At 38.2% G+C, this 19414-nt stretch overlaps 1 protein-coding gene across 1 annotated transcript in view; it reads left to right on the top strand.

The window, feature by feature from the left end:
• The window catches only part of SYCP1 (synaptonemal complex protein 1), a 152338-nt gene that overhangs the window by 9476 nt on the left and 123448 nt on the right, over positions 1-19414 (top strand). Inside the window, exons 7-10 of the mRNA XM_056139140.1 lie at positions 276-349; positions 15774-15832; positions 17557-17626; positions 18146-18219. Of these exons, the coding sequence (XP_055995115.1) occupies positions 276-349; positions 15774-15832; positions 17557-17626; positions 18146-18219 (277 nt within the window). The remainder of the gene's footprint in view (positions 1-275; positions 350-15773; positions 15833-17556; positions 17627-18145; positions 18220-19414) is intronic.

Here is a 19414-nt window from a genome sequence, read left to right as displayed (position 1 = left end):
TAAGGGAGGCTCAGATTTGGTCCTGGTATTGTATAGTCCCTGAACACTGCTAGGAATGATCCTTGGGCATGGATCTTGGAGTAGCTTTTGAAGGAAGAGACCATCTTAAAGGGAGGCAGATGATTAGGTTTGCTAATGGTATATACTCAACTTCTTTATTTTTCCCTATATTTATGAACAGCATGTAAATATATTTAAACGTTTTCAAGAACTGCATAAATATGTTTAATAACATGATTTTGAAATAATATAGTTATGCATACTCTTTGTTTCAGGAATAATGCTACAAGGCATTTATATAATGTACTCAAAGAAACCTGCGCCCGATCTGCAGATAAAGCCAAGAACTGTAAATATATTTCCTATTTAATGTGATTGTTATCAGTTTATTGTTATTTTAATGGTGGGAATATAGAGAAGGGAAAGAATTTTTTTTTTACTTTTTTGGAGCCGGTTTATATTTGAACAGTAATATGTGCCTCATAATCATTTTTCAATTATAATATTAATCTGTATCTTTTAAACTTTGAAAGTTCAAATATTTTGAAATAATTTCAAAAGATACATATAGCACTTATTGTTAGTTCCTATTTAAGTGAAAGTGTGGTTTTGAGATTAACCTTTGTTTTCTGTCTGGAACAAATAGATTGAATCAAGAATATGATATATAGCCACTGTTAATAATAGAAAATACCTACAAAAGGCCTTGTATTTAAGAATAATCATGCAATATCTATTTCCAGTCAAAATAGAATGATAACTTTCTCCTAAAGAAACATTAAAACATTCTCATAAAATTAGGGATTATAAGAATGATAATTAAATTTTGTGTATATATTGATTTTTCTGGTTTACAGAAATTTTTTCATTTTGATGAAAAATATAAAAATCTGTTAAAAATAGTTTTTTAAATCTTTGCCACTAATTAAACACTTGTCCTACTTTTTGTCTGCCAAGAATCTATTAAAAAACATGCTTTCTGCCTTTTCAGGGTACAGGCTATTTTTGTTAGTTATACTGAATATCTGTTAAACTGACAGCAGTTTTCTTATACTGCTATCATAAAATTTACTGATTAAATAGAGAGCCAGGGAGACCCGAGAGAGAGCACAGTGGGTCAACCTTGTATGTAGTTGTCCCAGATTTGATCCCTGGCATTCAGGTGGTCACGTTCAAAACTTCAGTTGCTATCTTGTTTGACCTTGAATAATTTGAAAAATTATCTCTTTCTTTAATGAATAGAATGCGTCTCTTGGTGCTTTTTGAGAATTATTTTATAGAAAATTCTTAGAACAGTGCAAAGTGCTCAATAAATATTAACTTTCTAATAATAATTTCCAGCATGCACTATTATTAGTTTCATTGTTTGTTCGTTTTGAGGGGCTTTGGATCATATTCTGTGGTACTTGGTACTATTCCTAGCTTTGTGCTTGGAAGTTGCTCTGAGAGGTGTTCAGGGGATTTTTGCAGTGCCAGGAATAAAACTGGGATTGGTAGCACAGAAGGCAAGCACTTTAATCCCTGTAGTATTTCTCAAGCTCCAAGTTTTCTCTTTTTTTCCCCAAGTTTTTTCTTGATTCTTGTTTATAGTACTTTGCTTTTAAAGCTGTACTTTCCAGAGTGCATTTCTCTACTGTCAGCTCCTCCAATACATCCTTTATTTAACTTCAACATTAGTGTTACTGTCTACATTTAAAAAATGGTGAAAATATATGTATGAGGGATGAAGTATTACTGACTCAAAAAATTAAACTGGATACAAAGATGAGGCTGTACTTCTTTTCTCTTTTAGTTTAAAGTAATTTATCAGATAGTGGGAGAGGTCTTAAGACCTATCCAGAGGTGATAAGGCGATGTTGAAGTCTCCGGCTACTGTTGTGTTGCTAGCAATGTCTTCCTTAAAATCTGTTAGCAGTTGTTTTAAATATTTAGCTGTTCCCTCATTAGGTGTGTATATATTTAAGAGGTTATTTCTTCCTGCTGTACATATCTCTTGATAAATATAAAATGGCGCCTTCGCTGTCCCTTCTAATCTTTTTCAACCTGAAATTTATGTTATTGAATACTAGTGTGGTCACCCCAGCTTTTTTGAGGGAGCTGTTTGCTTGCAGGATTGTTTTCCATCCTTTAACTTTGAGTCTGTGTTTTCTCTGACTGTTCAGATGAGTTTCTTGTAGGCAGCAGAATGCTGGGTTCTGTCTCTGAAACCATTTTGCAACTCTGTGTCTCTATTTTTTAAAAATTTTTATTAGTGAAACACCATGAGGTACAGTTGTAGACTTACAAATTTTTGTGCTTGGGTTTCAGTTATACAGTGATCGAATACCTATCCCTCCACCAGTGCCCATTCTCCACCACCACCAGTCCCAGTATCCCTCCCACAACCTTCCCCCATCATACCCTGCCTTTGTGGAAGGGCATTCTCTTTTGTTCTCACTCCTTTTGGTCACTCTGTGTCTCTTAATTGGTGAATTTAGACCATTGACGTTGGGAGAGATTATTGTTATGGGGTTTTGTGTCATCTTTCTGTAAGGGTCTGTTGTGCTTGTAAGGTTTGTCTTGTCTTATAGTAGCCCCTTTAGCCCTTCTTTTAGGTTTGGTTTTGAGTCTGTGAAGTTTCTGAGCTGCTGTTTATCCACAAAATACTGTACCGTTCCTTCGAGTTTGAGAGTTTAGCCGGATAGAGTATTCTTGGTGAAGCGTTCATTTCAGTGAGTTTTTTTCACTATATCCCACCATTACTTTTGGGCTTGGAGGGTTTCCTCTGATAGGTCTGCTGTGAATCTAAGGGGTGCTCCTTTGTATGTGATTTCCTTCTTTGAAATTGCTGTTTGCAGTATTGTGTCTCTATCAGCACCATCCACCATTCTAACTATGATATGTCTTGTAGTGTTTTTGTTAAGTTCTCTTTCAGCTGGCACCCTTAGGGCTCCTTGAATCTGAAAGGCTGCATTGTCCAGCTCTGTGACGTTTTCAGCAATGATTTATTTCACCGTGGCTTTTCCATTGGGATTGTTTCCCTGACCTTCTGGTACTCCAATGATCCTAATGTTGTTCCTCTTGGAATCATCTCCTAGGAATCAGATTTGCTCTAGAGCTGTTTTGAGATCTCTTGCTATTGTTTGTTGTTGCCTGTAGGCTTGGTGCAGCTGATCTTCCAGCTCACTGATTCTGTCTTCAGCTGTGGCCATTCTACTGTTGAGGACACAGACGGAGTTTTTTATTTCATCTACCAAATTTTTTATTCGTGACATTTCTGTGCTAGCTTTTCTTCTGCTCTCATTTCTTCCTGTATTTTCTTGATTTTTCTCTCATGTCCTCCTTTAATTTACTGGATATCTGTCTCACTGTTTCATTGAGTTTATTGAACATCTTCATTACTTCATATCTGAATTCTTTCTTAGAGAGATCCCTGGGGTGAGTAGCACCTACTGAGGCTTCTGGACTCTTCATTGTCCTCCCCTCATGGTGGGGATTTGCGTTGTTTCTTCATGTTGGTGTGGAGGTATGGAGACTGAGATGTTACATGAGATTGCTGGGTATGAATAAATTACCTGCAGCCTGCCCAAAACTAGGCCTAGCAAACTTCTACAGAGACCATGCCCACTTCTGAAGAGGCCATGCCTACTTCTGAAGAGGCCACGCCCTCTACAGGTACCTGGTGTGTGGGAGGGGGTACAACCTGAAGGAGGAAGAAGACCAGGCCTTCTCCCCCGGCTCATGAGTCAGGCTTCCAACTATGGAGCAATCTTCCTGGCCCTTGTGTCTACTGTCATGGATGTCAGTCTCATGTTAATAACATGGTTTCTTTCTTTCTTTCTTTCTTTCTTTCTTTCTTTCTTTCTTTCTTTCAAGAATGCTTTTTTTTTGGTGAAACACCATGTGGTACAGTTGAAGACTTACAAACTTTCATGCTTGGGTTTCAGTTATACAATGACTGAGTACCCATCTCTCAACCAGTGCCCATTCTCCACCACCAATGATCCCAGTAACCCCCCACCCCATCCCCCCAACCCTGCCCTGCCTTTGTGGCAGGGCAGTCCCTTTTGCTCTCTCTTTCCTTTAGGGTATTGTGGTTTGCAATAGAGGTATTGAGTGGCTATCTTGTTCGGTCTATAGTCTACTTTCAGCATGCAGCTCACATCTCGAGCGAATCCTCCAAACATCCTTTTACTTGGTGTTCCCTTCTCTATCTGAGCTGCCTTTCCCCCCAGCATATGCTGCCAGCTTCCAAGCCATAGAGTCAACTTCCTGGTACTTATCTCAACTATTCTATGGTGTTCGTCTCTCATTCTGTTACTTTATATTCCCCAGATGAGTGCAGTCTTTCTATGTCTGTCCCTCTCTTTCTGACTCATTTCACTTAGCATGATACTTTCCATATAGAACCACTTATATATAAGTTTCATGACTTCATCTTTTCTAACAGCTGCATAGTATTCCATTGTGTAGATGTGCCAAAGTTTCTTTAACCAGTCATCTGTTCTTGGGCACTTGGGTTTTTTCCAAATTTTGGCTTTTGTGAACAGTGCAGCAATGAACATACAAGTGCAGATAACATGGTTTCTTTATCCAGTTGTCTGTTCTCTGTCACTCAGGTTTGTATCCAATTGTGAAAAGTGCTGCAATGAACACATAAGTGCAGATGGTGTTTCACTTTGTCACTACTTTAAGATTTTACTTTCTTCTTAATCTACTTGCTTTTGGTAGAGACTGCAAGCAGTTGTTTTATGTATTTGAGCCAGAGTTTTCATTTGGAAACAGTAGGAGAGAAAGACTATAGTAGACTTAACTTTATCTTAACTAGAAGTTGTTTTTGCTCTTTCAAGTTAAAATCCTCAGTTTATTAGCCTGATGAGTCATCAGTTTTTAAAACATGTTTGATTATTATAATAATTTAAAATCTCTAGATGCTTGTCTTCAGCAAGAAGGTTGGCCTGAATCACTTATTCTTTGCCAGGAAACAGAATAAGTCCTTTATGCTTTTCCAAAATACAGAATAAGTCATGCCTAATTTCTTTGAAGGTTTTAATTAATTTTCAGATATTTCCTGGTAATTGCAACTGTCTCCACCTCTCCTTGCCTTTTCCATATGCCATGGAGAACTCCTAGTGTTACCTAAATATACTTTTTAATATATTTTCATTGACTAGTTCTCTTGAACTTGTTATATTTGCTTTTGTCCTTCAAAAGTCCTTTGCCATATATTCCCTAATTTCTCTTAAAGTCTGTTTTAGATGATCCTCTTCTGTCACTTAGTACCGTTAGCTTTCCAAATATACTTATTCCTTTAACAAAAAGTACTGAGTTCTGCTATTTGCTAAATATCTCATTATATGCCTAAAGCCAAGGGACCATATCTTATTTGACTCACTTTAGCACTCTGTACACTATATGTAAAAATAGTGAGTAGTTAATTAATGTATACATTAATAACTATTCTTAGATGCATCTTAATAACAACAACAAACCCTTTAAATGACTGGCTGTTGCGTACAGAATTATTTAAAAATTATTTAGTCTGCTATTCAGAGTACTGTATGCACTTTCTTTGTAGTCTTACTCTCTAATTTATTTGGAAAGAATTTGAAAGTTTTTGTAGACACCCATTGAGTTGATTTCCTACAGCATGTATACCAAATGGTAGACGTGTCTTTCCATATTTGGATATATCAAGTGAGATAAATTCATCTTAAGATTGCGGCTTAAGGACAATTATTGTTTTCCTATAATGTTTCTACCAAAGGAAGTCTTTCCACATTTGAACATACTGAGTGACAGATTTATCTCAAGATTTATATATAAGACAGTTATTATTTTTACATTTGGCTGGGGCTGGAGCAATAGCACAGCAGGTAGGGTGTTTGCCTTGCATCTGGCTGACCTGGGTTCAATTTCTCCATCCCTCTCGGAGAGTCTGGCAATCTACCGAGAGTTTGCTGCCCACATGGCAGAGCCTGGCAAGCTCCCCATGGTGTATTTGATATGCCAAGAACAGTAACAACAAGTCTCACAATGGAGATGTTACTGGTGCCTGCTTGAGCAAATCAATGAACGACAGGAGGACAGTGCTCCAGTGCAGTGCTACCTTTGGTTGAAATCCCAGGATCATCATTCTTTAATTTCTTTCTTTAGTATAATTTGGTTATACAAAGCCTAAAATATTTTTTATATGTTATCTCTTTAGATCATTAAAAGATGGCTTGTTGTTCTTTTAGAGTCTTATCTTCTTTAGCCTAGGCATTTCAAAATTTGTCAGTGATTTTATTATTTTTGTTGATACGTTCAACATCTTTATTGTATTTAGTTCAGATCTGTGTAATGTAATATAATGATTTTGACCTATGTAAAAGACTAATTCTTGTTTAATTGTAGGTATAGTTAATGAATGCTCAAGTCAGTTTATTTGAAGTCACATTGGCTAAATTCATTCATTGACTTAATTCACTATTAAAATATTTAACTTTTTTGTACTTTATTCTTTCATTTGCATTTGGAATGTTGGATCCAATCAGGATTCTTTCTGTATATCAATATTAGATTTAAGTAGGCACATTTGTATTTTAATATGAACTATTATGTATTAGTTTTGAGTTCTTAGCAAATGACTACTGTGTCACACATTCCTTATTTGTGAAGTGGGGGAATAATCACAATTCTATTTTGATACTTAGAACTATATACATAAATTGTATATAGCTTATATACATATGTGTAAATATTTTACTTCTTATCAGTAACTTGGGATTTTCTTCTGTTCTCTGTTTTTGGGCCATGCCTGGTTGTGTTCAGAGCTTACACTCAGTGGGGCACAGGGGGAACCTATGTGGTGTGATATGATGTGATTGATGCCTTCTTGTCTCGGTCAGACCAGTAATGCTGAACTTGATTTTCTGCGCTTGCACCATCAGGTCTTTGATGGATGTGTCTGATGCCAGGATATGTGCATTGAAAGTATAGTCATTTTAGTCCTTCGTTTTGGTAGCCCAGTTCGGTCCTGAGATTTTATCAGCCTCTCCTTGCTCATCCTTCTTAATGCTGCTATATTGGGGGTTCTTTCAGTGTCAGGGGATTGAGGCCCATTTTGTCATATCAAATATACCATGGGTAGCTTGCCAGGCTCTGCCGTGTGGGCGGGATACTCTCGGTAGCTTTCTGGGCTCTCCGAGAGGGATGGGGGCTTTTAGGGTGGCCTCTAATCACCCTTACAGGTATTCCCATGGTTTATACTATATTTGTACCCCATCAAATATGGTGCGGTAATTATGGAAAGTGGGTATTAAGTGTCTTATGATGCGGTCTGGAAAGCTGCCTGGAGCGTGGTGGTGGCTGGGTATTGGAGGTAGTGGAGGTCGGTCGATGAGGTATTTATCTGGCACTGGTAGGGTGGGCCTTCTGGGTGGGTCTTCTGGGGTGATCCCTGGGTTGCTGGAGATTGGTGGAAGCAGGCAGAGGATCTCTGGGTCCTGTTGAGCCTGGAGTCCAAGGTCACAAAGTTCTGCTTTACCTGGTTCTATGGGACTTCACTCATGCATGAGACTCAGCTCGAGTCAGCATCTAGAAAGCAGCCTGGAGCATGGCGGCTGCTAGTTAGCAGAGGTAGTGGAGGTCGGCCTCCACTACCCAGTCTCCATCCTATGTGGTAAGGCTATCAAATCCAGGTCAGCTGTGTGCAAAACAAGTACCTTACTTACTGGACTATTTCTCTGCCCCCTGGATTTTTTTTTTTAATTTACAGTTTTAGCAATACAGTTAGCAATACAGTTTCAGTTTGTTCACAAGCAGTCTTTCATTAGCCCTGCCAAGTTTTATTGTATTTTTGGCCACTTTATCTGATCTTCTTTGGACAATCTTTATTATTTGTTGGCTTTTTTTAAATGTAGGAGTACTGCTATTTATTCAGCCATTGATGAAGCAGATTGAATTAGGCATGAACTCCACATTAGTTTTTTTTTTAATTTAATCACCATGAGATACAGTTACAAAGCTTTCATGTTTGAGATTTAGCCGTACAATGATCAAACACCCATCCCTCCACTAGTGCACAATTTCCACCACCAGTGTCCCCAGTATATCCCCCCCAGTCCCATCCCAGTTCTCACCCTGCCTCCGTGGCAGGCAATTTCCCCAGTACTCTCTCTACTTTTGGGCATTATGTTTTGTTTGAATTTCCCTACCATTGTTCAAGCCTGCTTGCCAGGGGCAGATGCTAGATCATTTATTGTCCATTGCTCATTTTGAATATAATGGGTGCTGGGGCTGCGTGCTTCTGGAATCTTAGATTGTAAATGGTTGGGTTCCAGAGATATCTCTGTATGGCACTAATACATTTTGGGATTTAATTGGGAGTCTATGGCCCAGGGCTGCTGGTGTGTTAAGATGGAGCCCAGGGGCAAATTGTGGGCATGACAGCCAGTCTGCTGGATGGGCAGGTACCAGGGGAGGGACAGCCCAGGTCCTTTGCCACCATGTGGCCTGAAGATTCAGTCCTGAACCCACATATCTGGACCTTGCTTATGGAAGCTCTTCGTCACTGGGGTTCCATCTGGAGTAGGCGGGGAGACTGCACCTACTCCATCTGGGGTGCCCCGGTGAAATTGGCCTGGTAGGGGGGCTAGAGAGATTTCTGGCTCTGTGGTGTCTTCCAGGACTCGCTGCTGTGTCTTTGGATCAAGGCTGTTGGTGCACTAAGGTGGTGCCCAGAGGTACATTGTAGGTGTGACAACCAGGCCTACGAGTGGGCAAGGAGCTGGGGAGGGACAGCTCGATGCCTCTGCTGCCATGTGGCCTAGAGATTTAATCCTGGAACCCGCATACCTGGGCCTTCCTTGTGGAAGCTCTTGGTTGCTGGGATTCCATCTGGAGTAGGTGGGGAGAGTGTACCTGCTCCATCTTGGGTGCCCCAGTGAAATTGGCACAGTATGGGGAGAGATCTCTGGCTCTATGTTGTCTTCTAGGACTCGCTGCTGTGTCTCTGGCTTTTGATCTGTCTCGAGATTTATTTATGAGTCTCTGAAGCAAGGCCAGTAATAGTTTACAGGGTAGCGCTGGAGTTGGTTTTTGGGGGTTACTGCCAGTGCTTCCATGTATATTGGGAAGTGGGGGGAGTTTGCTCATCCCAACTCTGTGAAAACATACAGATTTCCATCACAAAATCTGCATATCCGAATTTTCAGCAGCTTATATCTTGGTGAGGTCCATCCTGACACGTGGAGTCAGGCTGGGGGTATGGTGGCAATTTTGGATTATGAAAGCAAGCGGCTGCTGGGGGCTCTGCTTGGCAGTCACAGGTCAACCTGCCCCCCTTCGATTTACCCTAGTCTGTCCAACCATACGTGGGTCTGAGATTAACTGTGGCTTTTGATCTCTTTCGAGATTTATCTATGGGTCTCTGAAAGAAGGCCAATAAATGAGCTTGTATAGCTGAGCCTGAGGTGGTTTGTGGACATGACTCCCACATATGTAACTTTTGGCTGTTTAATTCCTTGGTAAACTTGGTCCCAAGTTGTTGGGGTCTGGCCAAGGGCAAAGTGGCAATTTTGGGGTATTAGGAATCCTGAAGGCACCATCAGGCTGCTGATACACTTGCCCCGCAGGTAGAGATTGACCTGTTGGCTGCACCATACCCCCTATTGTTGGCTTTTGTTTTTTCTCTAGTTTTACTGTTTGTTTTTATTTCTTCCTATTCAAATTCATTTCCTTCAATTTGATTTTTGAAGTATAGTTTTTTCAGAGAACCAGCTTTTGGTTTCATTGATCTTTTGGATTTTTTTTTTTTGGGAATCCAGTTTATTGATTTATGCTCCTAAGTTTTATGATTTCTTTTCTCCTGTCTGGTATGGACTCCTTTTTTTGCTTATTTTCTAAGATTTTTTTAATATTTTTATACTTTTTTATTACGAGTATTCTAATTTATTTATTATTATTATTTTTTTATTTTTTATTTTTTTTTACAGTTGTAGATTTACAATTTTTTGCGCTTGGGTTTCGACTATACAATGATCAGATACCCATCCCTCCACCAGTGCCCATTTTCCACCACCATGGATAATATCCCCCCACCCCGTCCCCCCATCCCTCCCTGTCTCTGTGGCAGGGCAATCCCCTGTGTTCTCTCTCTCCTTTTGGGTGTTGTGGTCTGCAAAAGAGGCATTGAGTGGCAAACATGTTCAGTCCATAGTCTACTTTCGACATGCATCTCCCCTCCTTGGAGGATCCTCCAAACACCCTTTATTTGGTGCTCCCTTCTCTATCTGAACTGCCCTTTCCTCTAGGATACCCGGCTGGCCTCTAAGTTATGGAGTAATCCTCCTGGTGCTGATCTCAGCTATTCTTGGGTATTAATCTCATACTTTGTTACTTTATATCCCCCAGATGAATGCAATCTTTCTATGTCTATCCCTCTCTTTCTGACTCATTTCGCTTAGCATGATACTTTCCATATTGTACCACTTGTATGTAAATTTCATGACTTCATCTTTTCTAACAGCTACATAGTACTCCATTGTGTAGATGTACCAAAGTTTCTTTAACCAGTCATCTGTTCTTGGGCATTCAGGTTTCTTCCAGTTTCTGGCTATTGTAAAGAGTGCTGCAATGAACAAACAAGTGCAGATGTCACTTCGACTATACATTTTTGCCTCTCTGGGATATATTCCCAGGAGTGGTATTTCTGGGTCAAATGGGAGCTCAATTTCTAATTTTTTGAGAATCGTCCATACTGTTTTCCAGAAGGGCTGAACCAGTCGACATTCCCACCAACAGTGAAGGAGTGTCCCTTTCTCGCCACATCCACGCCAGCATTGGTTGCTTTTGTTCTTTTGAATGTGGGCCAGTCTCTGAGGTGTGAGATGGTATCTCATTGTGGTTTTGATCTGCATCTCCCTGATGATTAATGATGTAGAGCATTTTCTCTTGTGCTTTTTTGCCATTCGGATTTCTTCTTTGAGAAAGTTTCTGTTCATTTCATTGCCCCATTTTTGGATGGGGTTGGATGTTTTCTTCTTGTGGAGTTTAACCAGTATTTTGTATATCCTGGATATCAACCCCTTGTCAGATGTGTATTCGGCGAATATCCTTTCCCATTCTGTAGACTGTCTTTGTATTTTGGTCACTGTTTCTTTGGAGGTACAGAAGCTTCTTAGTTTAAGATAGTCCCATTTATCTATCTCTGTTTTTACTTGCTCGGCCAGTGGCGTGGCATCTTTGAAGATACCATTAGCTTCAATGTCATGGAGGGTTTTGCCAACTTTATCTTCAATGTACCTTATGGTTTCTGGTCTGATGTTGAGGTCTTTAATCCATTTTGATCTTACTTTTGTACATGGTGTTAGGCAGAGTTCTGAGCCTAATTTTTTGCATGTAGCCGTCCAGTGATGCCAACACAATTTATTAAAGAGGCTTTCCTTACTCCACTTCACATTACTTGCACCTTTATCAAAGATTTGATGATCATATGATTGAGGGGAGATGTAAGTGTATTCGACCCTGTTCCATTGGTCTGCAGTTCTGCCTTTGTTCCAGTACCATGCTGTTTTAATTATTACTGCTTTGTAGTACAGTTTGAAGTTAGGGAGGTTGATTCCTCCCATTTTCTTTTCCCCAAGAATTGCTTTAGCTATTCGTTGGGGCTTATTGTTCCATATAAATTTCAGGAGTGTTTGCTCCATTTCTTTGAAGAATGTCATGGGTATCCTTATAGGGATTGCATTGAATTTATACAATGCTTTCGGTAGTATTGCCATTTTGACAATGTTAAGTCTCCCGACCCATGAGCAGGGGATATCTTTCCATTTCCTCATGTCCTCTTTTATTTCCTGAAGTAGCGTTTTGTAGTTTTCTTTGTACAGGTCCTTTACTTCCTTAGTTAAACTGATTCCTAGGTACTTGATTTTCTGGGGCACAATTGTGAACGGGATTGTTTTTTTCATGTTGCTTTCTTCTTTCTCACTGTTTGCATATAGGAAAGCCATGGACTTTTGGGTATTGATTTTATAACCTGCAACTTTACTATACGAGTCTATTGTTTCTAGGAGTTTTTTGGTGGAGGTTATTGGGTTCTCTAAGTAGAGTATCATATCATCTGCGAATAGTAAGAGCTTGATTTCTTCCTTTCCTACCTGAATGCCCTTAATATCTTTTTCTTGCCTAATCGCTATTGCAAGTACTTCCAGTACTATATTGAACAGCAGTGGAGAGTGGGCATCCCTGTCTCGTCCCTGATCTTAGAGGGAAGGCTCTCAGTTTTTCCCCATTGAGGATGATGCTTGCTGTAGGCTTGTGGTAGATGGCTTTAATTATGTTGAGGAAGGTCCCCTCTATACCCATTTTGGCTAGGGTTTTCATCATAAAGGGGTGCTGGATCTTGTCAAATGCTTTCTCTGCATCTATATTTTCTAAGATCTTAAGCTGTGAAGTCACTTATGTGGCTCCTTTCTTCCTTCCTGGTAAACACTTGCAGAGCTATAAATTTTCGCCTTAATACTACTTTAACTGTGTTAACACTGCTTAATGCTGCTACCACAAGGTCTGGTAGCTCGTGTATTCATTCACATTTGTTTCCAGGAATCTTTTGATTTCTTCCTTGATTTCCTCTCTGACCCACTGATTGTTCAGCATTGAGCTGTTTAATTTCCAGGCGTCTGATTTTATTCTCCATTTCTGTGTGTGATCAGCTTCTATCTTCAGTGCATCGTGGTCTGAAAAGATAGTTGATATAATTTCTATCTTCCTGATTCTATTGAGGTATGTGGCCCAGCATGTGATCCATCTTGGAAAAGGTTTCATGTGCACTGGAAGAGAATGTGTATTCAGTTTTTGAGGAATGAAAAACCGTCTATACATCTACTAGTCCCTTCTCTTCCATTTCTTCCTTCAGAGCCAGTACATCCTTGCTGAGTTGATCTGTCAAAAGGTGATAAGGCGGTGTTGAAGTCTCCAACTACTATTGTGTTGCTACCAGTGTCCTCCTTGAAGTCTGTTAGCAGTTGTTTTAAGTATTTTGCAGATCCCTTATTGGGTGTGTATATGTTTTGGAGTGTGATTTCTTCCTGATGTAGTTTCCTTCCAGTCTCTCTTCTTATTTAATCATTAATTAATAATTAATAAAAACAATAATTTGAAGGCAATAGCCTCTTTCCTCCTCATTTATTTGTTTATGTATTCACTCAGTTTCTTTCTGTTCTCTTTTCTTCTCTTTGTTATTTTTTGGTTTGTCTTTTGGGCCATATCTGGCTGTGCTCAGGTCTTACTCTTGTTTCAGCTCTCAGGAGTTACTTCTTGTGGTGCTCAGGAGACATGACATGCCGGGAATTGACCCTGGGTCAACTGCATACTTGGCCCTATCCACTGTACTATTTCTCTGGCCCCTGATTCACTCAATTTCTTACATATCTGTCTAGTCATAACGACTAGATTTTCCTCTTTTATTGAGGTTGCATTTTCATAATTCTGTTGAGAATATGAAATAATTTTCTGAATTTTTAATTTTATTCTCTAGAGTTAATTTATAAAGGATATATAGAGATTATAGAATGATGTTTTAGTATCATTCATGTTCTTTTTACTTTGCATATTTTCATAAACTTTGAGCTTTTCTAATCATATGTATTACTAAAGAGAAGCAAGAACTGCCAAGATTAAACTTGACTGGTCTTAATTTATCTTCTGCTGATCTTGGGTTTTGATGTATAAACTTACTGTATCTTACCACCGTAAAAATTTCCAAGACCCTCAGCCACTATCTTTATGTTCCTTCTAGTCCACTTCATTCCCCTCCCTACTTACCCAAGCTTGGTAATGTGAGCTTTGAAGGTTTATCATAATTAAATAGTCTTTTCCCTTGTTTTGTTAACTGTGTATTCTACAGATGATTGAGATCATTCAGTATTCTTTTCCCTGTGACTTCTTTGATTAACATGTATCTTTAGTTCTAAGTTGCAATGAACTGTGAGATTTCATCTTTTTTTTTCTTTTTGGGTCACATCCGGTGATGCTCAGGGGTTACTCCTGGTTCATGCACTCAGGAACTACTCCTGGCCGTGCTCAGGCGACCATATGGGATGCTGGGGATCGAACCCGGCTTGGGCTGCATGCAAGGCAAATGCCCTACCCGCTGAGCTATCACTCCAGCCCAAGATTTCATCTTTTGAGTTCATCTTTTCTTATTGCTACATATTATTCTATTGTATTATATACACCACAACTTATTTCTCTCTTCATTTGTTCCTGGTTATTGTACACAATGATGCAGTGAACATATGTGTACTAACATCTTTTCATATGAACATTTTTGTGTTCTGGCAGAAATCAAGAAGTGAAATCACAGTATGGGAGTTCTTTTCTTTAATTTATTTTCTCTCTTTAAAAAAAATTTAAGTCACCATGTACTGACTGAAGTGATTCATGATTGGGTTTATAATGTTTTAACACTGATCCTTTTAACAGTGTCCACCTCCCTCCATTGTTCCTCCAAACCCCCCATTTGGCCCATCAGCTATCCTTGGAATATACTCAAGTCCAAAAACAAAATGGAGAAAAGACATTTCCACCCCCGTATTCCTTGCAGTACTATCCTCAGTAGCCCAAATATAGAAACAACCCAAAAGTCCAAGAAGAGATGACTGGATAAAGAAACTATGGTTAATTACACAATGGAATATCACTCAGTCGTAAGAAAAGATGAAATAATGAAATTTCCTGCTACAAGGAAGTATCAGATTCAGTGAAGTTAGTCAGAGGACAGTGACACAGAAAGATCTCTTCTTACCGTTTTTTTGAGGAAATTTCCACATTGTTTCCACAGAAGGTGAATGAGATGACACACCCACCAACAGTGAATGAGAATTCCTTTTTTGTTGTATTCCCATCAACATTGTTTGTTTCCAGTCATTTAGACATATGCCACTCTCACTGGAATGAGTTCTCATTGTAATTTAAATTTTATTTTCCTGATAATAAGTGATGTAGCACTGTAGCACTGTCCTCCCGTTGTTTATCGATTTGCTCGAGTGGGCACCAGTAATGTCTCGTGAGACTTGTTACAGTTTTTGGCATATAGAGTACACCACAGGGAGCTTGGCCGGGCTCTCTGAGAGGGATCGAGGAATTGAACCCGGGTCGGCCGTGCGCAAGGCAAACACTCAATCCACTGTGCTGTTGTTTCAGCCCAATAAGTGATGATGATGAACACTTTTTTTCTAAGCCTCCTAGCCATCGTGACTTCTTTGGAGAAGTTACTGTTCATCTCTTTCCATTTTTTGATGGAATTATTGACTGTCTTGTTGAACTTAATGAATGCTTTATATGTTTTTGCCATTAGCTCTTTAACTGATGTATTGTCTGCAAATAATTTTCTCCCATTAAGTAGGGTTTAAAATAAAACATTAACTTCCTATTTTTTGATGAGGTTATTAGATTTTTGTTGTTGAACTCTGTCTTTTATATATCTTGGATTTTTATTTTTATTTTTTTGTCTCTTTGGAACCATACCTAATGGTGCTCAGGCCTTACTTCTGGCTCTTTGCTCAGGGCTCATTCCTGGTGGGTCTTGGGGGACCATACAGGGTGCTGGATATTGATCCCTGGCCACACTTATGCAAGGCAAGTAGTCTACTACTATCTCTCTGGCCTTTTTGCTACGATGCAAAATTTTCATACTAATGCTTTTCACTGATGTTGGATTCTAAATTTTTTCATGTTTTACTGAGACATTTTGAATAATTTAAAACAATTAAAACAATTGTTTTAAATTTGAATTTTTTAAAAATTAACAGATGAATATGAACGGGAAGAAACTAGGCAAGTTTATATGGAGCTAAATAACAACATTGAGGTAAGTGGGGGTGAAAATTCAGTATTTTAATTAATTGGTTTCTGAGGTTTGGGGACTATACCTGATTATGCAAAGGGGAGCTTACCTCCTCTAGGAGGTAACTTATCTCTCTCTTTTTTTGGGGGGGGGGCTTTTTGGGTCATACCTGGCAATGCACAGGGATTACTCCTGGTTCTGCACTCAGGAATTACTCCTGGTAGTGCACAGGGGACCATATGGGATGCTGGGGATTGAACCTAGGTTGGCTGCGTGCAGGGCAAATGCCCTACCCACTGTGCTATCGCTCCAGCCCCAAACAGAGGTGTTCTTAACTATGATGGCATGAATAAGTATTCTTGCTAAAGGAAATATTATGTATTTTGTCTCTTTATTATTCTTCTGTAGTACTTTATCTTAAGTATGTTTCTATTCATTTTATTTTATCTTATTTAGCTCTTTTTTTGAAGAACTCGAAATAAAATGACATTTTTTTTACTGTGTGTGTGTTAGTGTTAACACTGGAATTTAAATTAGTTCCATTATGGTGAAGACTTTGTCCTTTATTCTAAGTGCCTAAAACTGTTTCTGCAGATAATGCATACTCAGTAACTTCTTCATTAAGTGAATAAATGAATATTTTTAAATTTTATTTTCATAAAATTGTTCACATTAATTCATTACATTCAGTATTTCAACACCAATCCCACCACCATTACCCCTTCCCACCACCATTATTTCGAACTTAAATGAATATTTTTGATTGTGAAAATTGGTTGAGTGTTGAAGGAACTCATACTACCAGATAATAGAAGTGTAAGTTAGATTCTAAGGAGTAGATGCCTTAGGTGGTTTATACTTAAGTGGAGAAGGCAGAAATTTAAAAGTAAAAAATTTACAGGTTTTGAAACAGGGTATTAGCTAAATGACTAGAATATCAACCATCATTTTGTTGCTGTTTGGTATTATATAAATGTCTCTTCAGTATCCTTATAATCTTGGGCTGTTATAATAAGCTGTCCTAATGATTTTCCTGGGTGGAGTGTGTGTGTATGTGCACATGCCCGATGGTGCACAGTGCTTATTCCTGGCTCTGAGCTCAGGGATCAGTTTTGGTGGGCCTCAGGGGACCTTGTGTGGTGCTGGGGACTGAACCTGTTTGCCCATTTGCAAGACAAGTGCCTTCCCCACTGTACACTTCACTATTATATGTGAATATTTTTGGTTTTGTAAGCCCTTACAATCTTGTGTTTAATGTGTCTGAGAATAGATACATCCTTTTTAAGTAAATTTTTTAGTTATGAAACGTTGTCAGATTTTCATTATACGAAGTTTTTTATTTTTAAATCTTATAGTCACATGATCCAAATTCATTAATATTTTTATAATTGGAGAAAGTATAAAAAAGCCCTTAAATATAATTCTTTTTTTATGTAATAGCCATGAGATAAAGAGTAACAAAGTTGATCATGGTTGGGTTTCAGTCATACAGTGTTCCAACACCCAACCCTCCACCAGCACCAGTGTACATTTCTACCAGTTTCCCTCCTCCCACCTTCCCCCTAGCTTGTCTTTATGGCAGGCATTTTCCTTCTCTCTCTCTCTCTCCCCCCTCACTTTACCTCTCTCCTGCCCTACCGCCCCCTCAACCCTTGGGCCATTATAGTTTGCAGTATACACACAGAGAAGTTATGTTTGTTCCTCTACCAGTTTTCAGCTAAATATAATTCTTAAAAATTATATTTCAGAAAATGATAACAGCTTTTGAGGAACTTCGTGTGCAAGCTGAGAATTCTAGACTGGAAATGCATTTTAAGTGTAAGTGTAAAAAAATAATTTTTAAATTATTATTCTGCTTTTAATTTTATTAGATCCTTAAGGGGTTTGTCCTTTCTGCATGATGCTTCTCTAGTTAAAATTTTTATATATGTGGCATTCAAAGACATATTTTGCTGAAACTAAATTTGTAATGGTTTCTATTTTATTTTTTAGAGTGATAATTTTTTACTGTTTTTTACATTTCTTGGTAATGTATGTTAAAATAATTATATATAAATATGTTTAAATGTTATTTAAAGAATACATTTTTATCATTTTGCTATTTTAAAAGTTAAAGAATTTTCTTACACTATATTTTTGATAGTTTAAATTTAATGTTTTATTAAACAAAATATCATGAAAAACAGCAGTTTTAGCTTCCTAGAAATCTTTGTTTTAATATATAGATAAATAAGGAGCTAAAATAAAATACCAGAAACAAATTTTTGTAAAATATTAAAGTAGAAAATCTTTCATGTTATATTTTTAAGATATTAAGGTTTATTTTTATTTTTAAAGTAACTGAAGATAATGAAAAAATCCAACACCTTGAAGAAGAATATAAGAAAGAAGTAGATGACAAGGAAAATCAGGTGTTTTGTTAAACTAATTTTCTGTATTCACTACTTTTTTGAGTAGGGTGGCAGGGTTTGGATCATACCTTATAATTCTCAGGGGCTCACTCTCTCCCTCCGTCCCCACCGCACCCCCTGCCTCCATGGCAGAGAGTTTCCTTTTGGGCATTATGGTTTGCAATACAGATACTGAGAGACCATCATGTTTGGTCCTTTATCTACTTTCAGCACACATCTTCTATCCTGAGCGATCCCTCCAACCATCATTGACTTAATGATGCCTTTTCTATTCCAGCTGCCATTTCCCCCAGCTTGTGAGGCAGGCTTTCAACCATGAACTCCTCCCTTTTTACTCCCCCAACCTCAGTGTCTTTTAAAAATGGCAGTGAGTCCTATAGGCTCATGTAATAGGACATTCTGCAAAAAGTGTATTATTTTTAACAACTTTTGTTTAGACAAAAACAGTGCGAAGATGTTCATTGACAAATAAAGGTTTGTTTTGAAATAACTGAAGTATTCTTATGCTTCTTTACAAAATTAATATTTGGAAATGGTGATTCTGATTTTTTTTTTATCCAGGTATTTACTATTTCCAGTATTTTTGCATATGTCTCTTTAGCTGTTTCCAACATTATTGTATGGGTCCTCATTACTGCAAAGAACATCACTGTGAATGTCCCTTTCTGAGTGTGTACTAGATATTTCTCAGAGTGTAGGTTGAATTTGGAGTAACTGCCCTGTGAAATATATCTGGCATCTAAATTACTATTCTCTAAATTGTTTTTCAACTAATTAGTCTCCATAGATGCTGTACAAACTTTTTCATCAACTGATTCTGGGTTTTTTAAATATTGTATTCAATATTTAAAATAGAGTGTGTATGTGGTCTGTATGTGTATGTGTGTATGTGTGTTAGACCAACTACTATGACTATGTTTTGTCTGTCTTGCAAAGATGGAGTGAGGTTAATTCTTTTTCTGCTTTGGCTATCAGAATAAAATAGGTTGGTTAACTGGATCTTGCAGGTTGAGTGTGTTACTACATTTGTGTTCTTAATACTTATTTTTTAAAAGGAGACTTTAAAATATTCCTCTTGCAAGTGTCTAGTCTCCTTTGTCATACCTATATTACAGAGTGATGCCTCTGATTCATGAAACATTCAGTGGTTCTTTGAGGGTGAGTTGTCTGAGTTCGCAATAATATCTTCTTTGTG

Source organism: Sorex fumeus, unplaced genomic scaffold, assembly GCF_029834395.1.
Source record: "Sorex fumeus unplaced genomic scaffold, SorFum_2.1 ptg000131l, whole genome shotgun sequence".
Classification (NCBI taxonomy): Eukaryota; Metazoa; Chordata; class Mammalia; order Eulipotyphla; family Soricidae; genus Sorex; species Sorex fumeus.
This window is presented reverse-complemented; position numbering and strand designations above follow the sequence as displayed.